Source organism: Lycorma delicatula, chromosome 4, assembly GCF_047948215.1.
Source record: "Lycorma delicatula isolate Av1 chromosome 4, ASM4794821v1, whole genome shotgun sequence".
In the NCBI taxonomy this organism is placed as follows: Eukaryota; Metazoa; Arthropoda; class Insecta; order Hemiptera; family Fulgoridae; genus Lycorma; species Lycorma delicatula.
The window spans coordinates 48,870,946-48,895,891 of NC_134458.1; the positions used below are offsets into that span (position 1 = coordinate 48,870,946).

A 24,946-nucleotide genomic window follows, 5' to 3' on the forward strand; every position below is an offset into this window, starting at 1 on the left:
CCAAAATAGAAAGGACTGTAGTAAAAAACAAGTGGTTTGTAATTAAATTAATTCAACATATCTAAAGGTTGGCACTGTGCTACTTGAATCTATAAATTGTGCAATAAATACAGTTTTCTTAATTAATTTTTACACTACTGTATTAGCCATAGAACATACCTTAGCTCCAAACAAAAATTAAATATGTAAGCTACAGTAAAGCAGTGAAAAATCTTAGTAGTTTGTGACAAAGACTGAAATATATTTACATCAATAACTGATGGCAGAGTGAGTGACTGGGCAGTTTTAATATTATCTGAGGTATGCGAACTGCCCACATTGGACAGCAGGTCTTCAAAAATATCTTCAGCCTGCAACAAAACAAAATCACAGAAATGCATTAAATTTGTATCAGTCTTTATAAAACTATGGTGTTACATCAAATTGTTCCAGTCGATATAAACTATGGTGTTACATCAAATTGTTCCAGTCGATATAAACAGATATATCAAATGGTAACTAATTGCTCAAACAAATTATGATTTACAAAAAATGAAAGTAATTGAAAATGAAATGAAAGTAATTTATAAAGTAAAAATTGAAATACATAATTTATTTTAACTTAAAAAGAAAATTTTAAACTAAACTGAAAAGTTATATTGGGTAAACCATGTGAACAGAAAGTTGATGATAAAAACACTTCATTGATAATAGGGAAGCACTAAAAATACTTGTTTTAACAAAAAAAATAAATAGATCAGGAATCTGCCATTATTTTTGATATCATTTTCTGTTTAATCAGTGCCTGGGTACAAAAACAATTGCTGAATTTTAAGTTTTTTTTCTTCTAAGAATGCCAAATTTAAAAAAGTGGATATAAATACATTTTTAATTTTATAACTTATTATCCACATTTTACCAGCAATTTATTTAGATTTAACAAAATACTAAGATATTTGAAGCATTCAAAGCTTTTTATAAGAGAATCTAAAGTTTTGATTTACAATCAACATAGCAAACATTAATTTTTATACCAACATCACCCTTAGGTAAACAAAAATTTATAATTGCAGTATTATGATTGCAAAAGTTTTGATTTATTGTACCAAAGTGTATTCTTGCACAGATGCTGGGTCAGTCATGTCAACAATGTAGTACCTCTATATACTCCTAGTAAGGGTGGTATTTATCAAAAGTTATTACACATGTAAGCAAAAGATATAATTTATCATGATAAATACGAGTACATACAGTAGTGTGCAAATTAATTCGAACACAGATGTTATTTAATAAAAAGTAACTTTATTTAGAAAAAAGATCATACCTGTAGAAATTTGTGAATATCTATTAATATGCCTCCTTTATTCTTAATCACTTGATTTGATTTTTAAATACATGATTTGGCATCGATTCAACAAGTGTAATACTCATTTTTTTTTACTTCTTCCATCATGAAACCAAACTGATATTATTGCTTTAATGAGGTCAATTTTTGTTGTATAATTCATTTTTTGACTATTGCACAAAAAAGTTTTTAATTGGGTTTAAGTCTGGGGAGTTACCTGGCCACAGGAGTAATTTAAAATTCCTTTCTTTCAAATGTCTTTCCACTTTATTGGCACATGGCATGGCACCACATTTTATTGGAACACTCCGTTGCATTGTAGGAATTTGTTTTGAAGTTGTTATCACAAACCTTTCCATCAGAATGTTGATATATCCATATCAGTTGTGATAACAGTTGTCACACGCAAATCTGTTTTACTGACTGGTAATTCTCAAGTTAAGTCCACAGTACATAACTTTGGATTAAGTTTACTTTTTCCCACTGACAACCTCCTGTGTGGCAGTAGTTTTTCTTTTACGGCCACATTTTCCTTCCCTTTGAGGTGGAAAGGAACCAGTTTCTTTAAATTCTTTTAAAATAGCATTCACTTTCACTAGTCCAACACCACAGTCAGAAGCTAATTGTGATTGTGTCATACTGGTATGCTCAGAAAGAGAAATTTTTGAATGCTTTCTTGGCGTTAAGTCCATTGTTATATAATCAAGATACACAAAACAAAAAAAAAATACAAAAATATGATTTTGTAATAAAAAATGAAATATACTTTCAGAAAACACTGTTTACAATATGAACATTACTAAATAAGCAAAGAACAATAACCTCACATTACACAGACAACTTAAAGAACGGATGTGGTCAAGCAGTGTAGCCACATCAGAAAAATAAACAAAAAAATTCCCTGTATTTTGATTAATTTACACGCTACTGTAATTTATTATGATTGTTTCTAACTTAATTTTTATCTTACTGGTTTAATTAAACTGTTGTATAATCATTTTTATTATTCACAATCACTTACAAATAAACAGTTAGTTTGAAAGTAAAATAACTATAGTTTATATCACGAATAACTTAGATTAACTTTAGAATAACTTGATTTAAAAACAACCTGAATTTTTTTTAAAAAGCATTAACATTAATTATTTCTATTACATTTAATTTATTTAAAGAAAACCTATAATATTATGAAAAATTCTGAAAAATAAAATATATTCAATTTTTTCCTGACAATGCAATTTCAAAATTCCATGTCTTTATTAAAAAATAAAATAAAAAAGTAAGTTAAACAATGTATCTAAAAATATTTTTATTTATCATATAAGTATTTTAAAGATGTTTTTGATGGTCGGTTACAATATAGAGATCATTAAAAAAAAAATACCAATGTTTCTTTGACTCTCATAAAAGCAGGAAATTTTTTTCACCTACCTACGTGCTTTAACAACATTATTCTGAAAAATAAATAGTTTTAAAGTTTTAATTTGTAATGGAATGAAAAAAATTTGAAAAAGAAAACCGTTTTTATTAATCTGACTAGGAATCTCATTTGAATCTGACTAGGAAGTACATTTGCTCTACAAAAGGATAGAATGTAGAATAGATTTCATATTTGTCTAGATATTTGACCTTTCTTATGCTTTAATGAACTTTTGCATTTGTCTTGCCAGTAAACTAAATTTTGTTTATTCTACTGATTCGCACCCAATAAACATACAGTTGTATTACCATTGGCTTTTGAGCAAAAAACATTGACTTTTGTCGATAATTAACAAATGAATTTGTCTCTGTATAATTTTCAACAGTAAACACACATCTATTAATCGCATTGTAAAAAATTGGCACACTGGGAGGTACAACTTAATCCAACTAATTTGCAGGAATAACCAAACTTACATGATCAGGCTAGAACTGGGTCCCCCCCACCCAGTTAGCTTCAGCTTTTTCAACTTCTTATACATAAATAATAGGATCATCTTACACCAACAGAACCATTATAAATAAATAGCAACTGCAATCAAGTTTTCACAACTGTTTAAAATTGAACTCTCAGTATTTGCATTAAAAGTTGTCAGCTTCTTTTTAATAGTTTATGTATTGTTAGGAGGTATTGACAAACTTTATTCTAAGTTTCTTACAATTATTTCAAATACAGTCAAGTATATCAGGAGATATCACATTTTATAAAAGGCTGCATCTTGAGAAATCACAAATGAATATATAGTAGTCGAACTGAATGCTGTGACACAAATTATATAGCAAAGAGAAACCTTTAAAAAATTAAATGTTTATTTCCATTACAAATCACCTACAAGCTTCCAACATTTTAATTTATTTTAAAAATATCATAAGAAAATTCAAACTGTACTAAAGGTCCAAGTTACAATGTGTAGAATAAATTTATAAGCAGTTCAGTAAAATACCACATCACTGACGAGATATGATAGAAGTGAGTAAAAGCTATTTCTGGGAAAAAATACTCACGGCTAGTGTTTAATTCGAGTTCTGGAATTAGTCACCACCCATGAGCTCTTCTTTAAGGGATGCCCTTAATGACATAAAGTTCAACAAAGTTTGTCAGCAGTAGCAAATCAATGGTAGATAAGAAACAGCTTTCAAATGTAAAATCAGATTGGAGTAGAATAACTGGATAAACTAAACAGGAAACATGAAGAAAAAAGTGATTATGGATGTTACTCGATATATGAACTCGATAATATCTCGGCTTATTTCGTTAAATAAGCCGAGATATTAGAGGAATTAGGGGAAACAATCAATCAAATGGAAACTGATTAATAATGGAATAAAAAAAGGGGAAGAGAGTTTATGAATTAATTCACCAAGGAAAGCTTGTACGTAAAGACATGGAAACAGAATTTCCATATAAAAAATGCTTTGCCTGACTGAGATTCAAACCCAGGACCCTCAGATGAAAGGCTGAGACACTATTACTCTGCCATGGAGATGTTGGAAATCTGAGTAAGCAGAATGGAAAGGAGTTCAACTAATGGAGATGTACGCACCACAAAAATAACTTACATGAAGAATTTGTATAGAATGGGAAAACTTAAATGTTTTTCCTTTAGGAATCCTGTACTTGGTTTTTCTTGGGTGAATCTTTCATTTCCGAAGGAAGAGCATTTTTGTTGATTGATGATATCCATCTCCCATCTAGTTAAAAAAAGCCTCGATCACCCCAGCGAATGTTGTAGAGATGAGTATCTGCTTCTTGGACATGACTATGATCTTTCCCCTATGTGGGGGGGAGGGTTTCCTTGTTTTCCTAGAATACATTGTTCTTTCTCATCCCCTCCTCTTTCCAATATTGTTCTTGGGGATGGAGATTGTACTCTTATGGATCCATGCTATAGAAAGTCAAACACCTGTACAGCCAGTAAGTGCATTCTTCATATAATCTGGTGGAGTTACTGGTGAACTCTGTTATTCTTCTTATTCTTATTATCGTATATCTTCTTATTCGATGAATAAGAAGACTAAACAAAAGCCTAACGGCTGAAATCCCTCTAAGTATAATACAGATTCCTCCTAATCCTTCTTAAAATGCAAAATAATAACACAAAATGACAATATGTTATGAGATTCTCTTCATAATATATTATTACTTCACATCTGTTTTAATAATAACCAAATTATCTAACTTAGTACAAAATTCAGAAGAAAAATGTCATGCGAATCAGAAACAGATATGATTTAAAATTAATATTCAACAAATAATGTCATGGCAGTAAGACATTTGATAGTTGACATTCATATGTATACTGATATACTATGAAGAAAGAGGAATACCTTTGTCAGTGAAAATAAAGTTAAGAATATTTTCTTAAGTCCTGAAACATTTGTCTTCTGAAAAAATTCCGCCTAAATTGTAGTAGAAAAGCACAATTTAAATTTTGTTTTATTTATGCCACATTGATGAAAAATTGATTATTTCGGATAAGTATTCACCGAAGAATTTAGATAAGGTTTCCCTAAATTTAATTTGTTTAATAATTAAAAAAAAAAATTAAGGTTAATTTTTCATGTTTGTCAATGAACAATGGTAAAAACTCGTAATAACTCCAACAAATTAAGTTCATAAATTGGATTTACGAAAAGTTTATAATGAAGAAGTGAAAAAAGTAAGAATCGATCTGGAAAAAAATTAATTTAAATTTGAAAATGAAGATTTTAAATCCCAAATATAAAATATACAATCAATGCTCATTAAGTCATTTATAAAAACAGATATTTAAACTAAAAACTAAAGAAAACCCATGCATAATAAAAATTACAAGTATGAAACAAATTTAAATCTAAAATTAAGTGTAGATTTTACACGTAGTTCGTCTTTAGGTAATTAACACCTTTTCAACAATTAAGTTCTTTTCCATATTTGCATAATAATTTTTTTAACAACCTGAAAAGCAACATATATATATATATATATATATATATATATACTATTTCACAGTCTTAAATATCTTTTCAATTTTCTAATGAAGAACTTGGGACATAATTTTTGCATGTGGATTATGAAATAGAAATGCACTAGCAGTATATCACAACTATCATGAAATATTTCTTGACAAAAGGATTCTTAAACAAATAATGTTTGATTTAGTATTTCAATGTTTACATATAAATGTTTCACTTCCATTATTTTCATATTCTACTGAACATTCGGTACAACATGTACATTAAACGAAGACATAGTTCAGCTCATTTGATGTAACCATGAGTTTAGAAATAGAAATAATTCGACATTTCATTTTCAACAAAACTACGAGTAATTTTGTAATTTTTTGGAAAATATGAAAACTGTTTCTGTAGATATCCTTCTTTAAAGCATTTTTTTTTAATCTTTTTGAAGAAATTATTAGAATTATAAATTTTAAACAATTTTATACAAGTTTTCCTACCATTTGTAATTACAATTATCAGTTTTACAATAAATCATATTTGCAAAATTGGAATTACTTACCTACCTATTAAGCTAAACTCTTGCCATATTATGAAAACTATAAATGAGTTAATAAAAAAACTTTGTATTTCCGTCAATTCGTGACAAACAGAATGCAACAGTAATGAAGTAAAATAAATCCTCAGGTATATTTAAAGGATATTCTCAAACTGGCATTTGAATGGATGCTGAAAATAAACTGGTTGTCAAAGAAACATGGCTCAAGCAGAATAACCACCTCAATCTATAACATAATATTTCCAACTACAGTTGACTTAAAAAAAGAGGCCATTATTTTGAAGTAACACTCACTTAAAACTAATTGTAAAACGGTTCAACTAGTAGTGATAAAGAATAAATTGAAATTTTTTAAGAACATACATCAGTTTAAACTGGTATAAGGGGAAATTACAACACCTTAAAAATTTGGTTGATCATAAATTTTAAACATGTAGACGATTGATAAGTCCTCTACATATTTGAAACTTAAATTGCACCCCTTGCTTCTGTTGTATTTTATTTTTGTCTAGTCCTTCCATAAGTTTGATGCGTTTTTCCATTCCTTTCCATTTTGGGCTACCAGCTTAGCAACACATCTCTTACATCGTACATCCTCAATTAAATATTTTATGTAGGATCAGGGGTGCCAGTTTTTCAAAATGAAACATCAAGACTTCAGAAAAAAAATTAATTTTTATTTATTTATTAAAAATAATCAGTAATTCAATTCAGTCTTTTTCAATAATACAAAAAACAACATAAATGTAAAAAAAAAAGTTAATACTGAACTGAAGGCACATAGCACAAGTACATAGTCTTAGTCATACAGTCTCAGGCCGACCATTCCTGACATGTGTGATTAATTGAAACCTAACTACCAAAGAACATTGGTGTCCACAATCTAGTATTCAAATTGTATAATAGTAACTACCTTTACGAAGATTTGAATCTTAAAACTCTCGACTTCAAAATCAGCTGATTTGTGAAGACACATCCACCACTAGACCAACCCTGTGGGTTTTAACCTAACCTAATCTTTTTTTCCCTCACTTCTCTGGGTCAGTCCGACTGGTGGGTGTATAACTCTACCCAGAGGAGTGTCCATTACTATACCGAGCCTCCCCACCTACCAGCAGTACATCTGGCATGGCGGGTCAGATCTTTATTTTTTCTTTATTTTACCCACTCTAATGGGTGTGCCAAAGCATCCCCACCGGTAACAGGTCCTTTCTCTTATTCCATTCTGATCTCCCATGGAGTCTCCAGTCGTTCATTGGTACTGACACACATGAGCATGTCAGACCTCATGACTGGGGCTGTCCTTCTGACCCTAACTCTAGAAACCCTTGTTTCCTCCTTCCTGGTCTTTTAATTGCAACACTGTGGAGAATTCCTCCACCAATCTCCATTATTCAGGTGATGATAAAATATATATATATCATCAAGTTATTGGGTGTCAACCCTGATATTCCGGCTCTTGACCTCTCAACCTCCCATTCTGAACAACAGAAGATAGTGTGTTCAATCGTATCTTCCTCTGTGCAAAACATCCAATTAGGGGTACCCCACCTACCTATTCTGTGCTGATAAGTCTCACAGTTGCCGTGTCCTGCGAGTATCTGTGATATATAAAAATTTACCTCTCCATGTCTTCTGCTGATCCATGTCATCAGATTAGGAATTACCCTTTTTGGTCCCTACCTGTACTTGATCTGTCAGTCCGGCTGGACATGGTCTTTGTTTTCACTTCAAACTTATACATACCACTGAATATTTCCATCCTTTCCAGCACTTGTTGATCTCTATTAGCGGTACTAAGGAAAGAATGCACACCCTCATAGGACTCGGTGCAGTAAACAGATGTAACCCCCAACAACATCCTCGTATGTACTCGCTGTAGCTTGCCAAGTTCCGCTTCATGTTCAGCACTGTTCCCCAGGCTGGAGATATAATCTGGACTGGCATACAACATGGAAGATGTGTCCGCCGACATTATCAGCCTGTGTCATCATTCGTAGCTTCGATGCCTTAAGTATCTTCTCAGCCTTAACGCAAACTGGCAGGATGTGATCTGTAAACCTGCATCCTTTGTCAATAATGACCCCAAGGTATTTGATCTTAGGTTGAATGCAGTGATCTTCCATTTCAATGTTATTGCCGCCACCTTTTTTTCCCCTGTAAGTATTATATATTTGCAATTTTTAGGGGCAAGCCTCAAACCAAGCTCACCAGATATTCATGAACATGCCTACACAAATATCCACTAATGCCCTTTTCCTCAAGAGCAGACATCATTACTCTCCACGGTATCGAGCCGAATGCATTCTGTAAATCTAGGGATATGAAAAGAGGCATTCCCCTTGTTCTCCAGGTACCTGCTCTGATAGCCGCTGCCCAACTTATAACAATCGCTATCACCTGAAGCATTGAATGGCCTTTCCAAAAGCCAAACTGGTTCTGTCTAATACCTGCACCATCATTTAGCTCACTGATTATTCGAGTAGCCAGTATTATTTCTACTACTTTACCCATATTGTTTATTAGGCTCAGTGGTTGGTATTCGACCCTATCATCAGTTCTCTTATCCTTCAGAAGGAAGACGACTTGGGATTCCTTCCAGCACCCTGGAAACATTTTGGTTTCAACTCCATGGCTTGCCACATCTACCATCTCCCAAGGAGCATGTTCGACCAGTCCCTTCAATACGGCCGCTGGAATATCATCCGGGCCAGGACTTCTTTTGTCTCCAAAGTGATGAACTGCAGTCATGACCTCATCGAGAGTAAACTTTCTTCTTTTGAAGTCGACGATACCATCTACTACTTCCTCTGTACAGGGAAAAAGCTTAATGATCTGCTCTCCGGCCTGCGCCCTTGTAAGAACTGGCAGATGCCTACCAAACCGCTTAGTCACAATTCGAAAGGCCTGACCCCAGGGATCATCATCATCTAAGTCGTTGCATAGATTGCACCAATGGTCACTCTTGGATTTCTTTATCTAGTGCCTCCTGCATTCTACGCACTGCTGCGCTGCAGCTTCGTAGGCTTCTCCCCCAATATGTCTAAGCCTTTGTCTTCTCCTTGATTGGAGCTCATGTCTCAGCTGGGCTATCTGGTGTGACCAACAGTAGGCTGGCTTGTATCTCCTGCCTCTGGTCATTAACTGAACCATCTCCTGTTGTATAATTTTCTGCAGGGTCTCAGGAGTCAACATGATCCCTGCCGTAATTCTTCCATTGACTCTTGATACTATCATTTCAGTCTGTTGCTTTGACAGCCTTACTACTTGGTTCCTATCTACTGACCTAAAAGATGGGCCTGAGATCTCAATAAACGTAGCCATATGGTTGCTGGCCGTATCTTCATCAAGTACTTTCCAGGAACATAGATTATGGTCCCATCTTCCATCTAATATTGCTAAGTCCAATACTGATGCGTGTCCCCTAGCGTCATACGTTGGAATTCTGTCATTGATTCAATAGAAATTGTTACAATGGCCTCGTAATAGGTCAGTTAACAATTCACCACACTGGCTGATGTAAGTGCTGCCGGCAGCTACCACCTTGCTATTGAATTACTCATCAGTATGATCTTTTTTAGCTGTGCTGATTATTATTCCGTGTAGGGAACCAATGAAGTCTTCGAATTCTGCTAGATCACTATTAGAGGAAACAATACCCCTATTACCAGTATGTTCTCTATCTCAATGGCTATGACTCCCTTGCAGTGGCTAAAAGGTTGCTAGGCCAATGTCGCACTTACGTCAAATATCTCAATATCTCCTTCAGTGTCCATGCACCAGTCAGCTCTGGCAGCGACGTATCTATTGGGTTCTGATGTTATTAGTAAGTCAGTTCCTTGCTCCCTCCTCCACCAAGTCATGGGAGAGCGAACTTCTGTTTGCATTTGAGAGCATCAACCTAATCATTTTTGGCTGGTGCAGTGATCTCCTCTTCCACAATTCGACAACTCTTGAGCTCCAGACAGACTGCAATCTTATGACCTTTGCCGCCAGAGGTATAACACAGGTCAGACCTATGTGGCCGTGTATAGTGGATTCTTTGGTGGCCGTAGCCGCCAACATCTGAAGCACCGGTCTTCATCTTTACGGATGTACGCCCTACAGTTTACCCAGCCGACCTTAATGCGTTGCTCCACCAATTTACACGCCGCTCTGTATGTTGTAATTAAGAGTTACGTTTTGTGTTTCTCCATTAGCCCACCTCATCGACGTAATCTTAAAGTTTTCAGTTTCGCCTATTCTATGAGTTACGGCGTCTCTAACGTTAACTTCAGAAGTGTCAGTCTCTACATCTCTAATATTCACTATTGCTCGTCTACCTTCCCGTATCTTGAGGTCAACCTGCAGTTGTGCAGCTTTGTTTCGAAGTACTGTTGTAAACTGTTCAGCCTTCTGCGCACCCTGTATTTTTACGTCCAGCTCATCGTTACGTCCTTTCCTTAACGACAGCACGTCATTAGTCTCCTTGCTGGTTACAGCTGCTTTCATTGTACGGAGCAGATCCGCGTAAAACTTGCTGGCCGCTTTTACTCTCACTGTTCTGGTTTCTTCGACAGAGGGAGTAACATTCTTAATTGTTGTTTGCCCTGGCCTCGCCTGCCTGGTTATATTCTCAAGTTGCTGCATAACTGTTGTTACCGGTTCTAACCGGTCCCTTAGTACATACGCAAAAATCTTCTTGGTCGACATCTGGTCGACTGTTTTATTAGTTGTTGACAGCAGACATTCGAATTGATCGTTTGGTTTCTTGAAAACAGCTCAAAATACACCTTTGTAATACCACCAAATTTACAGTAGAAGTTTTTTTTAATGCAATTCAGCTTTTGATATGGTCTTCTTGGTTCCGACATCTACGGCAGGTAGTATAAATATGACTCCGAGAGACTGCTTTATAACACGCTAGATTGCTCGTAGTATGATCATCGTTGAGACCCTTTCACCAGCTGACGAGTAACAGTATACCTGGTATCTTTTTTACCAATGTTTACCATTTTTTACCGGTGTTTACTCAAATTACCGAATATTTAGTTTTTACGATGAGCGATTTAGTATTTTACTGAGCAATTACATAAAATACCGAGAATTTATACTTTGCGTGCTCATCGGCCTTTTACTTTTTTTAACAAGATTCTCCTATAAACTTCCCTCTTTTTAAATGCGAGTGAAAAATATTCATTCCGTACTCTAAAAATCCATAAAACTTCCCAATATTCTCAAGCAACACCACATTTCTGTAGTTACCCAAGGCTCCTCTATTTCCATATTTGCCATAAAAGCGCAACACTCCATAAAAAATATTTAAGAATGTTTTTTAATACCTAAATGTATTATCCGATACCAGATTTTAACATAAACAATTTTCAGGCTAGTATCAGTTTGCTTTTGATATTTTATTTTTTCGTCCATCCCTTGGAACTTCACTTACAATTTAACAAAATTCTGCTAATTGTGATTAGGTTATGTTAGATTGTTTATTTTACCAGTACATTTACAGCGTGTATTACATAATATATTGTCATGAAACGAATTTTCGTCAAATCCGACTTCACAACTTGAAATGTGTAATTGCAAGTTTAGTCAGGGTTCTATAGTGCAATGTACTTTACTACCTATTCTCTAAGTTTTCTTTTAACAGTAGGTTATTCGTTAGTACTCTTGAGAACATTCGACATATCATTAAATGCTTTTATAGCAACAATAAGGCTATTTTTGTTACGTTCAACTCTATTTATTTTAGGCAGTAGGGTACTTTTATTTCTGATTACACTCTTAGATTGAGAGTATCCATCTCTCCCATATAAATCGATCTGTGGATCGATATTATTTATGGATATCTGTGGATCGGAAATATTATTTATAATAATATTTCTCATACTCATAAAATAATGATCGGCAAACCAAAATTTGTTCCAAGTTGAGGGGATATTTTGTTATCTCATAATTACCTTTTCTTCCAAGTTGAGGGGATATCTCATAATCGCCTTTGTTATTATTTTTAATACTCTGTTTTCCAATCTATGTAGTTTGCCTATATTATTTTTATATGCTCTTCCCCATCCTATAATACTATAATTAATATAACTGTGAAATAATACATAATAAATAGGCTTTAGTGTTTTCACTTGCATAAATTTTGAAAATTTAGAGAGAAAGAACTAGATACTTCGTTTTCTTTATTGTATGAACTATATGACTATCCAATTTTATATTACAATCAAATATTACTTCTAGGTATTTACAGTTATCAACTCTTTTTACTGTTTGCTCTCCTATCTTTATATACCAGTTGGTACACTATCGCAATAGTTTCCACAAGTTATATAAACTGTTTTGTCATTAAAGAAAGCTTGTTAACAGTACGCCACTCGACAGTCTTACTAAGTATTTCATTCATTTCTTATTTGCGTCATCCCGTATTACTCCGTTTAGCTAGAATTCTATCATCAATACAACAACAACAATAATAATAATAATAATAATAATTTTCGTTTTATAAATCTTGCGCCGATTTCATCTGGATAAGATCACCAGAGAAACTTCCTCCGAATAAAATAAAACAGTTACCAAAACTGTTGCATTTGGTCACGAGTAAGGCTTCAACACATAAAAAAAACATACGGTGTTATTGAGACCCACTAGTCTTCCCCGAAGACTAGATATTATTGAATAGATAGACATTTCTTGAAGCATTTCATTTCCATATAAGATAAAGTGGCCCCAGTATTGTGCCTTGTGGCACCTCCGTATTTATAATGTAATAATCACTGTAGTCTTTCAAGATTTTTACTCTCTGTTCTACTTTAAAATTTGATTCTTTATTATCCTTCTTTCTGTCTTACATCAATACCTTTGATTCACTGTTGTTTATTTTCAAATGAAATTTACACCCGCGTAATGAATCCGTATTACCCATTACTTCTAACATATTACAAGTTTCATTCAAAATATTATCAGAAACTTTAACATATTAATTTGTTCTCTCTTATGTGTTACTAATGTCGTATTTTTTTAGTAGATAAGAATTACGGCAAATGAAAAAATAGCACTTATTTTTCGTATAAGAAAAACAACTCGCTAATAAGACCGGTACAAAACTATGACTGTATTCTTCGTAACAAATCTACTTAAATTTAAATTAAACTTATAACTTAAAATATTTTTACGTTTAATTCTTTTCACGAAATGAATTTGCTGTATCGCTGAAATAAGCATAATCATTCAGTTTACACATTCAAAATGTAACGAATCCTTTTGATTTTTTACCACTTAACATTTAAATCCTTTGAAATCTTTCAAGAGCAATCGCCGTCACGAGTATGGAATTATGAAATTATTATTCACATCGTGAATCCACAGATCGTTCAATCTTAATTAGCTTTAGTTTTTAAAAATTTTTAAATTCTTAAATAATTATTTCTCAAGATGAAGAAGTTTTAGCTTGTATTTAAAGTAACATTTTCTTTTGAGGTATTAATTATGTTCATTGTTAAAAAAAAGAAAAGATTCAGTAATAAATAACTGTGTCTATGTTCGTCGTATAATTAGCTGCAACCGAGTGAAATGTTGTGCGAGTATCGAGCTGTATATCTGTTTCAAGGACTAATCCGTACTTCAAGGTGATATTAATTTGATAACTTATAATCTTTTAAGTTTTGTGAACTGGCGTAAAAATGTTATTTTGCCTTTTTTTTCATTTATACTTGTTTTTAATTTTTAATTCTCAACCGATAAAATTATTCCATTTTTTAATATTATCATTTATGTTTCTTATTTAATGTAAAAGACCTGAGGCTGCCTAGACTGCAGTTAATATTTTTTTTAAGATTAAAATTTTAAAAGCAGAATCTCAGTAAAATCTATTACCTATTTCATTAAAATACAATCAATCCACAGATTTATGTCTTACATCATTGAATAATTTTCTTGTCGATGTAAACCCAGCCAACATACTAATTGGTCAAATTTTTGGATATTAATTTGAAAACAAAAAAATCTGTTTCATATGTAGTTTAATAATTCAACTATTTCCAATTATACAGAAAAGCTCAACGAATAAAAAATATTCTAATATTCACAAATTAGATATCCAAGTTTTTATACTCATGCCTTTATATGTTACTAACATCACAGTGTATCAACGTATCACGATATGTTAATGCATCATATCATGGTGTTACCATCACAGGCTAATTAAAAAAAAGTTGAATAAATAAATGAAATAGTTTTTATTTGAAAATTTTGAACCACTACAATATTCATGATATAATATAATTTACAGTAAATTACCTTCTTTAACTAGTGAAAAAAACTACAGGGTCTCAATAACACCGTATGTTTTTTTTTTGTGTGTTGAAGCCTTACTCATGACCAAATGTAACGATTTTGGTAACTGTTTTATTTTATTCACAGGAAGTTTCTCTGGTGATTTTATCTACATGAAATCAGCGGATGATTTATAAAACGAAAAAATTTGTACGTTCACTACACGATTTGAAAATATTTTTGTTTGTTGCCATTACTCAGTAGAATTTGTATATCTTAATGATACCAGCATGAAGTAATGCATCGAACTAAAAAATTCGAAGATAAAAAAACCGAAACAGGGGAAACAGGAGTGGTACAACTTGAGTTTAAAATCGGTTTACCGTTTATCAAGGTGTTTAACGGAACGATCATTTTTCCCCTGAATTCCAGCTACGTTCATAAAACTTTCCAATTGTTCTCTTGTTTAGCTAACAGTTTTGTAATCGCTTTTAAAAAGTTCTTACTCTTAAATATTCATCGGTTCGGCTCGATTGGTTCGTTAAAAAAAACAAAATCTAAAAAGCTTTAAAATCAAACCGAAAAGTTAACTATCATAAAATGTTAAAAAGATGTGTTATCGACCATGAGATATTCACCAAAATATAAAGAACTTCGTTGGCAGTTCAGTAATGTAAAACGACACAAGGATATAACTTTCTAGCAAATAAAACTTAAAAATCCTACAATAAAGTTTTAAAACTGTACAAATTCTAATTTATATTTTCAGTAGTATAAAAATAAATATTAATCCGCTTAAAAGAAACCATCATGTTTCGATACACAGCATATGATTACGGAAGCTTCTCTCTCACTGTAAATGAATATAAATATTCACCATCATTTTCTTATTTAAATATATCAAGGATAAGTTTGTACATGAGGAGAGTCGATAGGAAATTGAGTCGATAGTAAACGCACCGGCTCTTTAGTATCTCGAAATTACACCGAAAAAAAGTATAAAATCCTGTCACAGAAAGATTTGAAAATGTTCTATACTGTAAACATTTCCTACAAATTTTTTCTGAAAAAAATTGTTTAACATGAAAAAATAAAGTACAGAATTAATAAAAAAAGAGTTTAAAGAGTTTAAGAGTTTAAGCCGGAAATTATTATAAAGGAGATTGAGTCACTGTGAAGGATAGTTATGAGAAATTCAACTTGAGCTTTCATTAATTTACAAAAAAAATACATGGATTAATTTGCTAATTCGTCTTAACCGAAATATATTATAGGAGTATTTTGTTCCGATTTGGGCCGATTCATCGATTAAGAACAAATCTAAAGATGTTAACCGGGTAATCGACATAATTTCTAACCGTTGATAGAAAGACGAGAACGGTATGTAAGCCACAAGTATGGTTTATCAAAGTTTAACATAGACGATATTTGCGCATAGTATGTTTTTGATTGTGTTGATATCTAGCGAAAGGTGTAAAATGATGGTATGGCAAGGCCATCGAGGATTTTGTAAATCCCTTGCATTTGCGGCACTCCAAGCAAATCATATCCTACAAACAGATCTCTCATCATCAATATCAACCTCCTAACCGCACGGCAACTGTTCTAAGAGAACGTTGACAAAAAAGGTATAAATAATTTTAAAAAACTGGTATGGCCGCGCCGTTGTGGGTATCCATTTAGTGATGAAGGATATATGCGACGTCTGTTCATAAAAAAACCGAACATATTTAATTGCGCATCAACGGCTATTTAGTGACGTGCGGCATTGTGTTCCGCATAACCTCCTCTGTAACCACATAATCTTGGACTGTTGATATCTCTTTTAGTTTTTGTGTTTAGTTATTTGAGTGCAACTTGTTTAAGTGTTAAAAGCGATTTTTGTAATGTGCGATTTTCGGGAGCAACGATAAAACGTAAAATTTTATGTGAAACTGAGGAAAACTTTCAGAGATACGTTTCAACTTTTGTACCGAGTTACGGAGATGATGCTCAGGGTCGTACGCAATGATACGAATGGTTTTCACGATTTAAAAATGGTCGTCAGTCAACTGAAGATGACCCTCGACCAGGAAGGCCTTCGACTTTAACTGATGACACCCGCGTTCAAAAAATCAACGATATGGTGCGTGTAAATCCCTACTGACTATCAGAGAACTTGCAGAAGAGGTTAGCATCTCGACTGGATCATGCCATGACATTTTGACTGAAAAATTGAACATGCATCGAGTTGCGGCGAAGTTTGTTCCTCGTTTGATGACCGAACAGCAGAAAGAGCATCGGGTGAACGTTTGTCGGAGACGAAGACTGAGTTTACGACTACAACCCTGAGACAAAAGTTCAATCATAAAAAAATCACACGTTACAAACATACTAATACTTAAACACGCTGCTCTCAAATAACAATAACACGAAAACTTAACGAGATATCAAAAATCCAAGAACATGCGGTTCTTAACAGAGTAGGATATGCGGAACAAAATGCTGCCAACCGCACGTCACTAAATATCTCCATTGGCGCCAAATTAAAAATGTTCGATTATTTTCTGGACAGACCTCGTATATAAGCATCCGAACACTGAGACAACTAGGACATAAAAACCGCTAAATTACTTCAATATAAACTAGTAATCGATAGGTCAAGCTTATAGGAAAATCTTATAAGATTTTAATAAATGATTTTACTCCAAACCCAAACATATATTAAATTCCGTAAGCATTTTCTGTATCATACAAAATCTTTAATTACTATTCAAATAATACACAGCTAAAAGCCCATATAATTATTGAAATATATCCTTTAGCATAGTATTATTAAAAACATCTGGAACTTAGGTTTGGTCACACAAAAATACAAATATCCAAACACAAAGTTTTAAAAAAATAATATTTATGTTTTTGTTATTAGCTGAACTATATTAGTTAAAAAGTGTAATATTATATATTGGTATAATAATAACAATAATATGATATCCAGAATCATATACAAGGGATTACACACGGTACGTAACGAAATTAATAAATTAAATTTTCATAGAATAATATACAAAATCAAAATGTGAGACATCAAGACCATATCGATAGATTATATAACGTCGTTCATCAGAAAGCGTAAGAAATAATCGGTTAATTTCTATTCTATTAAAATATGGATGTAAGAACAAACATTTAACCGAGGGGGAATGTACAATGTCATAATTATCAACAATATTAAGGAGCTACTTAAGAGATGTAATCGTCCGAAAGAATGGAAGTTGAAAGTTTTTAAAATAATCAGATTAAACCAGCAAGGTGGAAAAGTTTTTGTAATGATAATACTACTGCAAGTTTTGCAGATACGGACGGTAAAAAAAGCAAAAAGTCTCTGATAATACTACTGAAAAGAATAAAAAGGACAGAAGTACAAGATATATGAAATCTACGTCGTAGAATAACAGAAAGGATGTACAACAACGTTCAACCGTAGATCTTTGTAAGTTGAAGTCAGATACTTTACATAAATTTGTTCGGAAGTGATTTAATGAAAAAAATACAGTTCCACTGGACTAGCAAAGATATTAATAATTAAAAAATTGATACGGCCACGCCATAATAGGTTTTTTGTTGTTGGAAAAGTAAAAACGCAGTATTTATTTCGTAGAAATACCGGATTCCAAACCTTAATAAAATATCACAACAAAAGAAAATAAACGAAATATGTTATTTGATTTTCACAGTATTTAAAAATCACAGCTGTATTTTTAAAATAAATTTTGTGAAAATCAAAGAACATATTTGTTATGATGAATTTTCATCAACTAAAGGCTTCATCCATCTATTATTATTATTAACAGAATATATCAAACCTTTCTTAAGATAAAGATTTGAGTTAAACAAATACAGACGAACGGAAAATTAAACTTTTTATTTGGACGTACTGTTATAGTAACTTCTTTTACTTAATTTAATGACTCAAATCGTTTCTGTAATATTATTAATTCGCGTTATACTCAAAATTTAATAAAAATTCATGTTTATGGTTGATTTCAAACACTTTTAATTTATATAAAAATCATGATTACTACCAATTAATAAAGAACAAACTGTAGTTACAGTCTATTTTTTTTCAAATATTGAAATACAGTAAATTATTTCTGGCATAAATAATAACAAACTACGACAGTAACGTAATAAGATGTCATTGTTTATGAATAACATTCGTTCAATTTGAATAATAACCGTGAATCAACACAACAATCAATCATCAACACAAATTGGAACAGTATATACGTTAAACAAGCTCGTTCATTCTACGGCTCGATCTAGCCATATTTTATACGCCTTAGGTCTGTTTTACTAGTATGTTTGGGATTTTCATCGGATATCGTCAAATGGCATTTCCATCACGGATCATCGAATAAAGTCACCTCTTTGTTATAAATTTCTGAATAACCTTCGGGAGAAATATACATTGTTTTTTAAAACTGAAGAAAACATTTTCTACAAAATCGGACTGTATATTATTCTACTTTAGTGTATGATTTCAGCGCAACAGGCTTGTAAGTGCGGGAAATTTTTTTGATGCCTACACCTGCACACAGTAGAATAGGTGCACGTTCCATATTTTCCTCTGTATTACAGATATACATTAAGAACCTCCAATGAGATGTTTGGCTGAGCCGATTATAGTTTCTTCCTTTACGAACCCCCTCAGATGGCTCTTAAACTATTCAAGGGAAAGAAAACAGATTTTTAGATTATCTATTTAAAACAATCCTTCAAAATCGTGGTGTAACGTGTAGTTCCGAACCGGGTAAAAATATCCCTATCTCCCGAGGGACTGTAGGAGGTACGGGTGCCTGACTTTCCACTTCGGGTTGTTTGTTTCATATTCCAGTTCATCCGAGGATAAATAATCTTTTTTAACTACCCACCTACCGGTTTCCTTATCTTTGTTCCTTTCTTTTTACCGCTAAGAGTTCTGTGGGTGTACAGGTTTGACCCTGTTCGATCCTTCTATGCTAACTATGACGGTATATGTACAGTGAAGGCAAAAATAAAAAAAATACCCAGTGTAGCCTCGATAGGAGGGGTGGTTGTGGATCGAATCAGTAAATATAATTTTACCTACAGGTAACCAGAATAGGTAACACCAGTATTGCCTGCACAATAAGCCTTATGGCTGAATCCAGTAAAGTTAAATTCTCTCAATTCCTTCAAAAATATACATAAAATTTTTTGGCTTTCTTTTTTGAGTACTCCAAAAATACCTTTTTATTTACGGTATGGGGCGGTCTAGATTTATCGGCCAAGATTTTTTTTTTTTTTTTTTTTTTTTGTCTTCAGTCATTTGACTGGTTTGATGCAGCTCTCCAAGATTCCCTATCTAGTGCTAGTCGTTTCATTTCAGTATACCCTCTACATCCTACATCCCCAAATATTTGTTTTACATACTCCAAACGTGGCCTGCCTACACAATTTTTCCCTTCTACCTGTCCTTCCAATATTAAAGCGACTATTCCAGGATGCCTTAGTATTTGACGCTGAGTTAATTACTCTAAAATCACCTGACCAAAAGTCGCCTTCCTCTTCCCACCGAACCTCACTAATTCCTACTATATCCACATTTGTCCTACCCATTTCCCTTTTTAAATTTTCTAGCCTACCAACCTTTTTCAAGCTTCTAACATTCCACGCTCCGACTCGTAGAATGTTATTTTTTAATTTTCTGGTGACCCCTTCCTTAGTAGTCCCCACCCGGAGATCCGAACGGGGAACTATTTTACCTCCGGAATATTTTACCAAGGAAGGCGCCTCCATTATTGCTATGTGAAAATGCAGAGAGCCACATTTTCTTGGAAAAAAAGCAGCTGTAGTTTTCCATTGCTTTCAGCTGCGCAGTACTCAGAGGACTGAGTGATGTTGATACGGCCGTTTAAGTCATCCTGACTCACGCCCCTAACAACTACTGACAGAGCTGCTGCCCTCTTTCAGGAATCATTCCTTAGTCTGGCTCTCAACAGATACCTCTCCGATATGGTTGCACCTTCGGTCCAGCTACTCTGTATCCCTGAGCACTCAAGCCCCCTCACCAACGGCAAGGTCTCATGATTCATAGAGGAGGGGCCAAGATCTAGACTCGATTAATTTTTCCAGAACTGTGATCGTACAAATTACTAATACTTAAAATAAAAAATAAAATAAAAACGTAGAAAGATCATTATTTTGGATTTAATTCATCAAAGAAGCTTGCACGCGGGAATATGAAAATTTATAGCGTATAAAAAATGCCATGTCTGACCGAGATCTTCGGATAAAAGACGGGAGACGCTACCGCTCAGCCACGGAGATCGGCAATCTGTAAGTAAAAACAAATAATCTATTCCTACATCAATAAACAAAACGTGAATAAGAATGCGGGTGAGTGGAGATGGATTCAATCCTTCCTAAACAACAGAGTACGTTGGTTTTGAAATAGTTCCTTTTTTTAATGATAAAAAAATAAATAATTTACAAAATTTTGCTGCACGAGATACACTACAAGAAACATAAGATTCAAAGAGATCTCTACAATTAATAAATTACACAAATTATATAATAAATTAAAATTATGAAAATTTGAGTAACTGATAATAGGTTAGTAATTTACTTCTGTGTTAGCAGCCCTTGGGATGGCGTATTTACTTAAAAATTCTTTTACACCGAATGCAACGTCTTTAAAATAAAATCTCTTTCGGAAGGATTCATCTAACATCAAGTGTCAGTAGATATGAAACGCTACACACTAACACGCCTTAATACAAAAAAAGGTAAGATAAAAGTGTATATAATCACACTGCTAGGGTGGTTTATAAAATTATGCGATATACATACAATTTAAAAAACGAAATTTAATAAAAGCTTATATATTTTTAGGTCGATATGACACGTATTCCTTATAGCTAATGATTTGGGGTAGATCAGTCGGTGTCGAATTCCGCGCTATCAATTTTCGAGATAAGCTAGTAAATTCTCCTGGGAATATTTATTTTCACCTCATTCTTGATCCTAACACCGTAAAACTTTTATCAGAATGGCCCCAAAATATGTCACGTTCACATTAGAGGAACTCTCAGCAGCTATTTTGGTGAAAAAGAAAAAAATCTGCTTTGACGAAACTAACGTTGTTTTTCATTTGATTTGAAGGTACTTTTCCGTGATAAATAATGTTCATAGATTGAAAATTAATAAAAAAAAAAAAAAAAAAATGACTGTTTAAAATGTTATAAAATACTATCCGTTCCACGATACTACATTTTCATTCACGAGTAACATGAATCTTTTGGCCGTGAAAAAACAATTAGTCAGCTTTTACGAGTAGTTTTTGGATTCTTTCGTAATTAAACACAGATTCTTAAAATTAAAGACGGTCATTACAGTGATGATTATTATTGAGGATGAAGAACCTAACGATTTTTTCTACTCTGTTCTAATACAGCTTGTCGACCGACCGGCGATATTAACAGTTTTATCATATACTGTATTTATTGTGCGAATGACAAAAACTAATTAGCGGGTATTTTAAACTCTCTATACTTCATATTGTTTTATCTCTACTTCATTAATTATTATCATTTTAGTATAACATAAAATTATTTTGGTTATAGTTTAGTTTTTCTTGTCCTGTTCTACAAAAGGTTGAACAGTTTAACCTGTTTAGCAGATAATTCAAAGGATTTGTCAAACCTATTTTACTGTATTTTAATGTGTTTTTTTTACTAACTTAATTTAATTTTTCTGCATGCTGTAGAATTTTTTTTCGGTACAGAAAATCTCATCCGAATTTGAATAGAAAATTAATTAGAAAACGGGAAAAGAGTTATCAGAAACGAAGTGAACTTCTAAATTTAAAAGGTACGTTAATGAATAAAATCAACTCAACAGAATCCGAAGAGAAAGCCGTTTTTTCTTACAAACTTAATTCACTTCTTAATTATCTTTTACAAAATATAAAATTATCGTAAAAGAATGACGGTGAACCAGTTTCCTACCTGGGGGGGAAAAAAAAAAAAAAAAAAATATATATATATATATATATATATACAAACATACATATAACCTAAGGTTCATTAATTTTTCACTAGAATGTCTTCTCGCACAGATCGATTAAGACCTGCCTTAATTTAACTGAATGTTACTCCCTCCCCCCAAATAACTAAAAATGGATAATTCTACCTTTTATTATGAACTCATCGATATTTTATATAACGCCTTCTGACTCAATATTATTTTGCTGATAGTTTAAATCATCTTATCAAAAATTATATGTATTTAAACAACATGTCGTGACTTAATTCATAATCAACGCCCAGCCAAAAACTACCGAAAAAAATTTGAGAAAAAAGTTGATGAAAATTTATATACACGTTCTTCTTATGGTGTAAATCCACAATAAGAAAGGATTATTTTTTGAAATTCCAGTTTAAAGGATTAAAATGGCTTTTGGTTTTTTTTTGTTGAAACATTGCTCTTTTTTAATTTGTCGGTAAGAAGATATAGATCTGATTTTTGGTATATGCAATCTTCATGAAAATATCTAAAAACCAATTTCTAGATTTTTTGAAATTCGACCTTGAAAGGGATGAAGAAAGGTAAAAAAAATTCCGAACAATGATAACAAATTTTCCCTATTTCCGATTACACAAAACGAGATATTAATTCGATTTGGGCTAGCAAATACTCTTCAGAAAAAGATCTAATAACCGTTTCCGGATTTTTGAATTTTAATATTTTAAGGTGTAAAAGAATGATTTTTTTTTCATTTCTGCCGTTCTATGCGACCATTGAATCAATTTTTATAGATTTGGTAACAATGTGACTGTAATTTATGCTTGTACATAATACATTTACCGATTATACATTTCGCAAGCGAAGCCGCGACGGGAGATTTAAAAACCAATTAGCGTGTCTTGTGCTAACCAAACTGTTGCATTGAAGCAACTACAAGAAACCGATAGTCTTTATAAACTGAACATGCTTAAATTTTTAATTATCATTATTATTCTAACAAGCAAGAGTTTAATGAACAAAGGGGGTTCAGGAGGCCAGAGCTATCTCGCAGGTACGGCTTGCTTCGCTCGTCCTGACCGGCTAAACATCTCCTGACTCCGACAAGAAACGTAAGTAACCATATAGCAAATTATACCAACAAAATGTCCACTTAATTTTACATACGCATTTGAAAAAAGAAATTCAAAATTACCGTCGCTTAAAGACACAATCTGCGCCGTTGACTCTTTTACATGAGCTTCTGACATGGAGGGGTAACCGTTATAAATTTATTTAATAAAATAATACAGCGGTAAAGATTTAAACCTATTAAATTCATTCATTCGCTAAATAATAAATAACTTTTTTATCCTTAAAACAAGATCCATAAAACGAAAAGGAACATTGGCAAAATAAAAAAATAAATACGACATTCGATCTAAATAAAAGCTACGATTATTATACGAATGATACGCCCAAGCGTGCGTTCGAAAAACCAATAAACGTACTATTCGGACAAGATAAAACCGTACAAGTTTAAAATTAACAGACAGTTCAGCCGATAGGAAGGGGAATTCCTTGACCGAGAGTCCTACTTGGGGTGGCCTTCACTTCGACACGATCAGTCCACGGAGCGGCAAGTAGGGTCTATGGTTAACAATAACCCCGATACGCGATACTAATATCAAGCGCCATCCGACATCATGTCGTTACTGACCGAGCGATTCTTAACACGACCGTTAAACGTAAATATGAAACCGAAAATCTCATGATTAATGAACCGAAAAATGAATAATGATGACGAAACTTACCGATTTATAAATCTAACCCAATTCTTACTATTCGACTAGTTTTAGTTTATACGTGACACTACACTAAAATTGTACAAACTGTAGATAAATATTTTAAAACGTTAGTTAAATCTTTAAAGCTTAAATCTGAGTAGGTCGTTTAATCGTTTAGCATATCTACCGCCGATCGTTACGGAGAACAAATAAGTTAAAAGTAAAATTTTTACTTTGATTTAAAATTTAAATTTTTACCGGTTTTATTTCATCATCTAACAGAAAACAGTACATACAAATAAAGAATTAAGTAAATATATAAAATTACACGCGTTTTACTATCGGAAACCAAACGAAATTTCGACACCGTATCTACTTACACAGTAACTATGTGGTTAATTTTATTAACAAACCTTTGATACGTCTTGAGTATACTTTGTGCGGATACAACATCTATCCAACGAAGTCTATAAGAAAAAATATTAAAGCGATTACCATTAGTAACAGTCGGTCGGTTAAAGGTCGATTATAGAATATTATTACATAATAAGTTGCGAACAAAATTTATAATTTAACGAGAGTTGCTAG

General features: G+C 32.8%; 1 protein-coding gene across 3 annotated transcripts in view; it reads right to left on the reverse strand.

The window, feature by feature from the left end:
• The window catches only part of Mitf (transcription factor Mitf), a 137,103-nt gene that overhangs the window by 19,809 nt on the left and 92,348 nt on the right, over positions 1–24,946 (reverse strand). For all 3 annotated transcript variants that reach the window (XM_075362896.1, XM_075362894.1, XM_075362895.1), the window contains one exon: positions 249–350. In XM_075362896.1, coding sequence (XP_075219011.1) covers positions 249–350 — 102 coding nt within the window. The remainder of the gene's footprint in view (positions 1–248; positions 351–24,946) is intronic.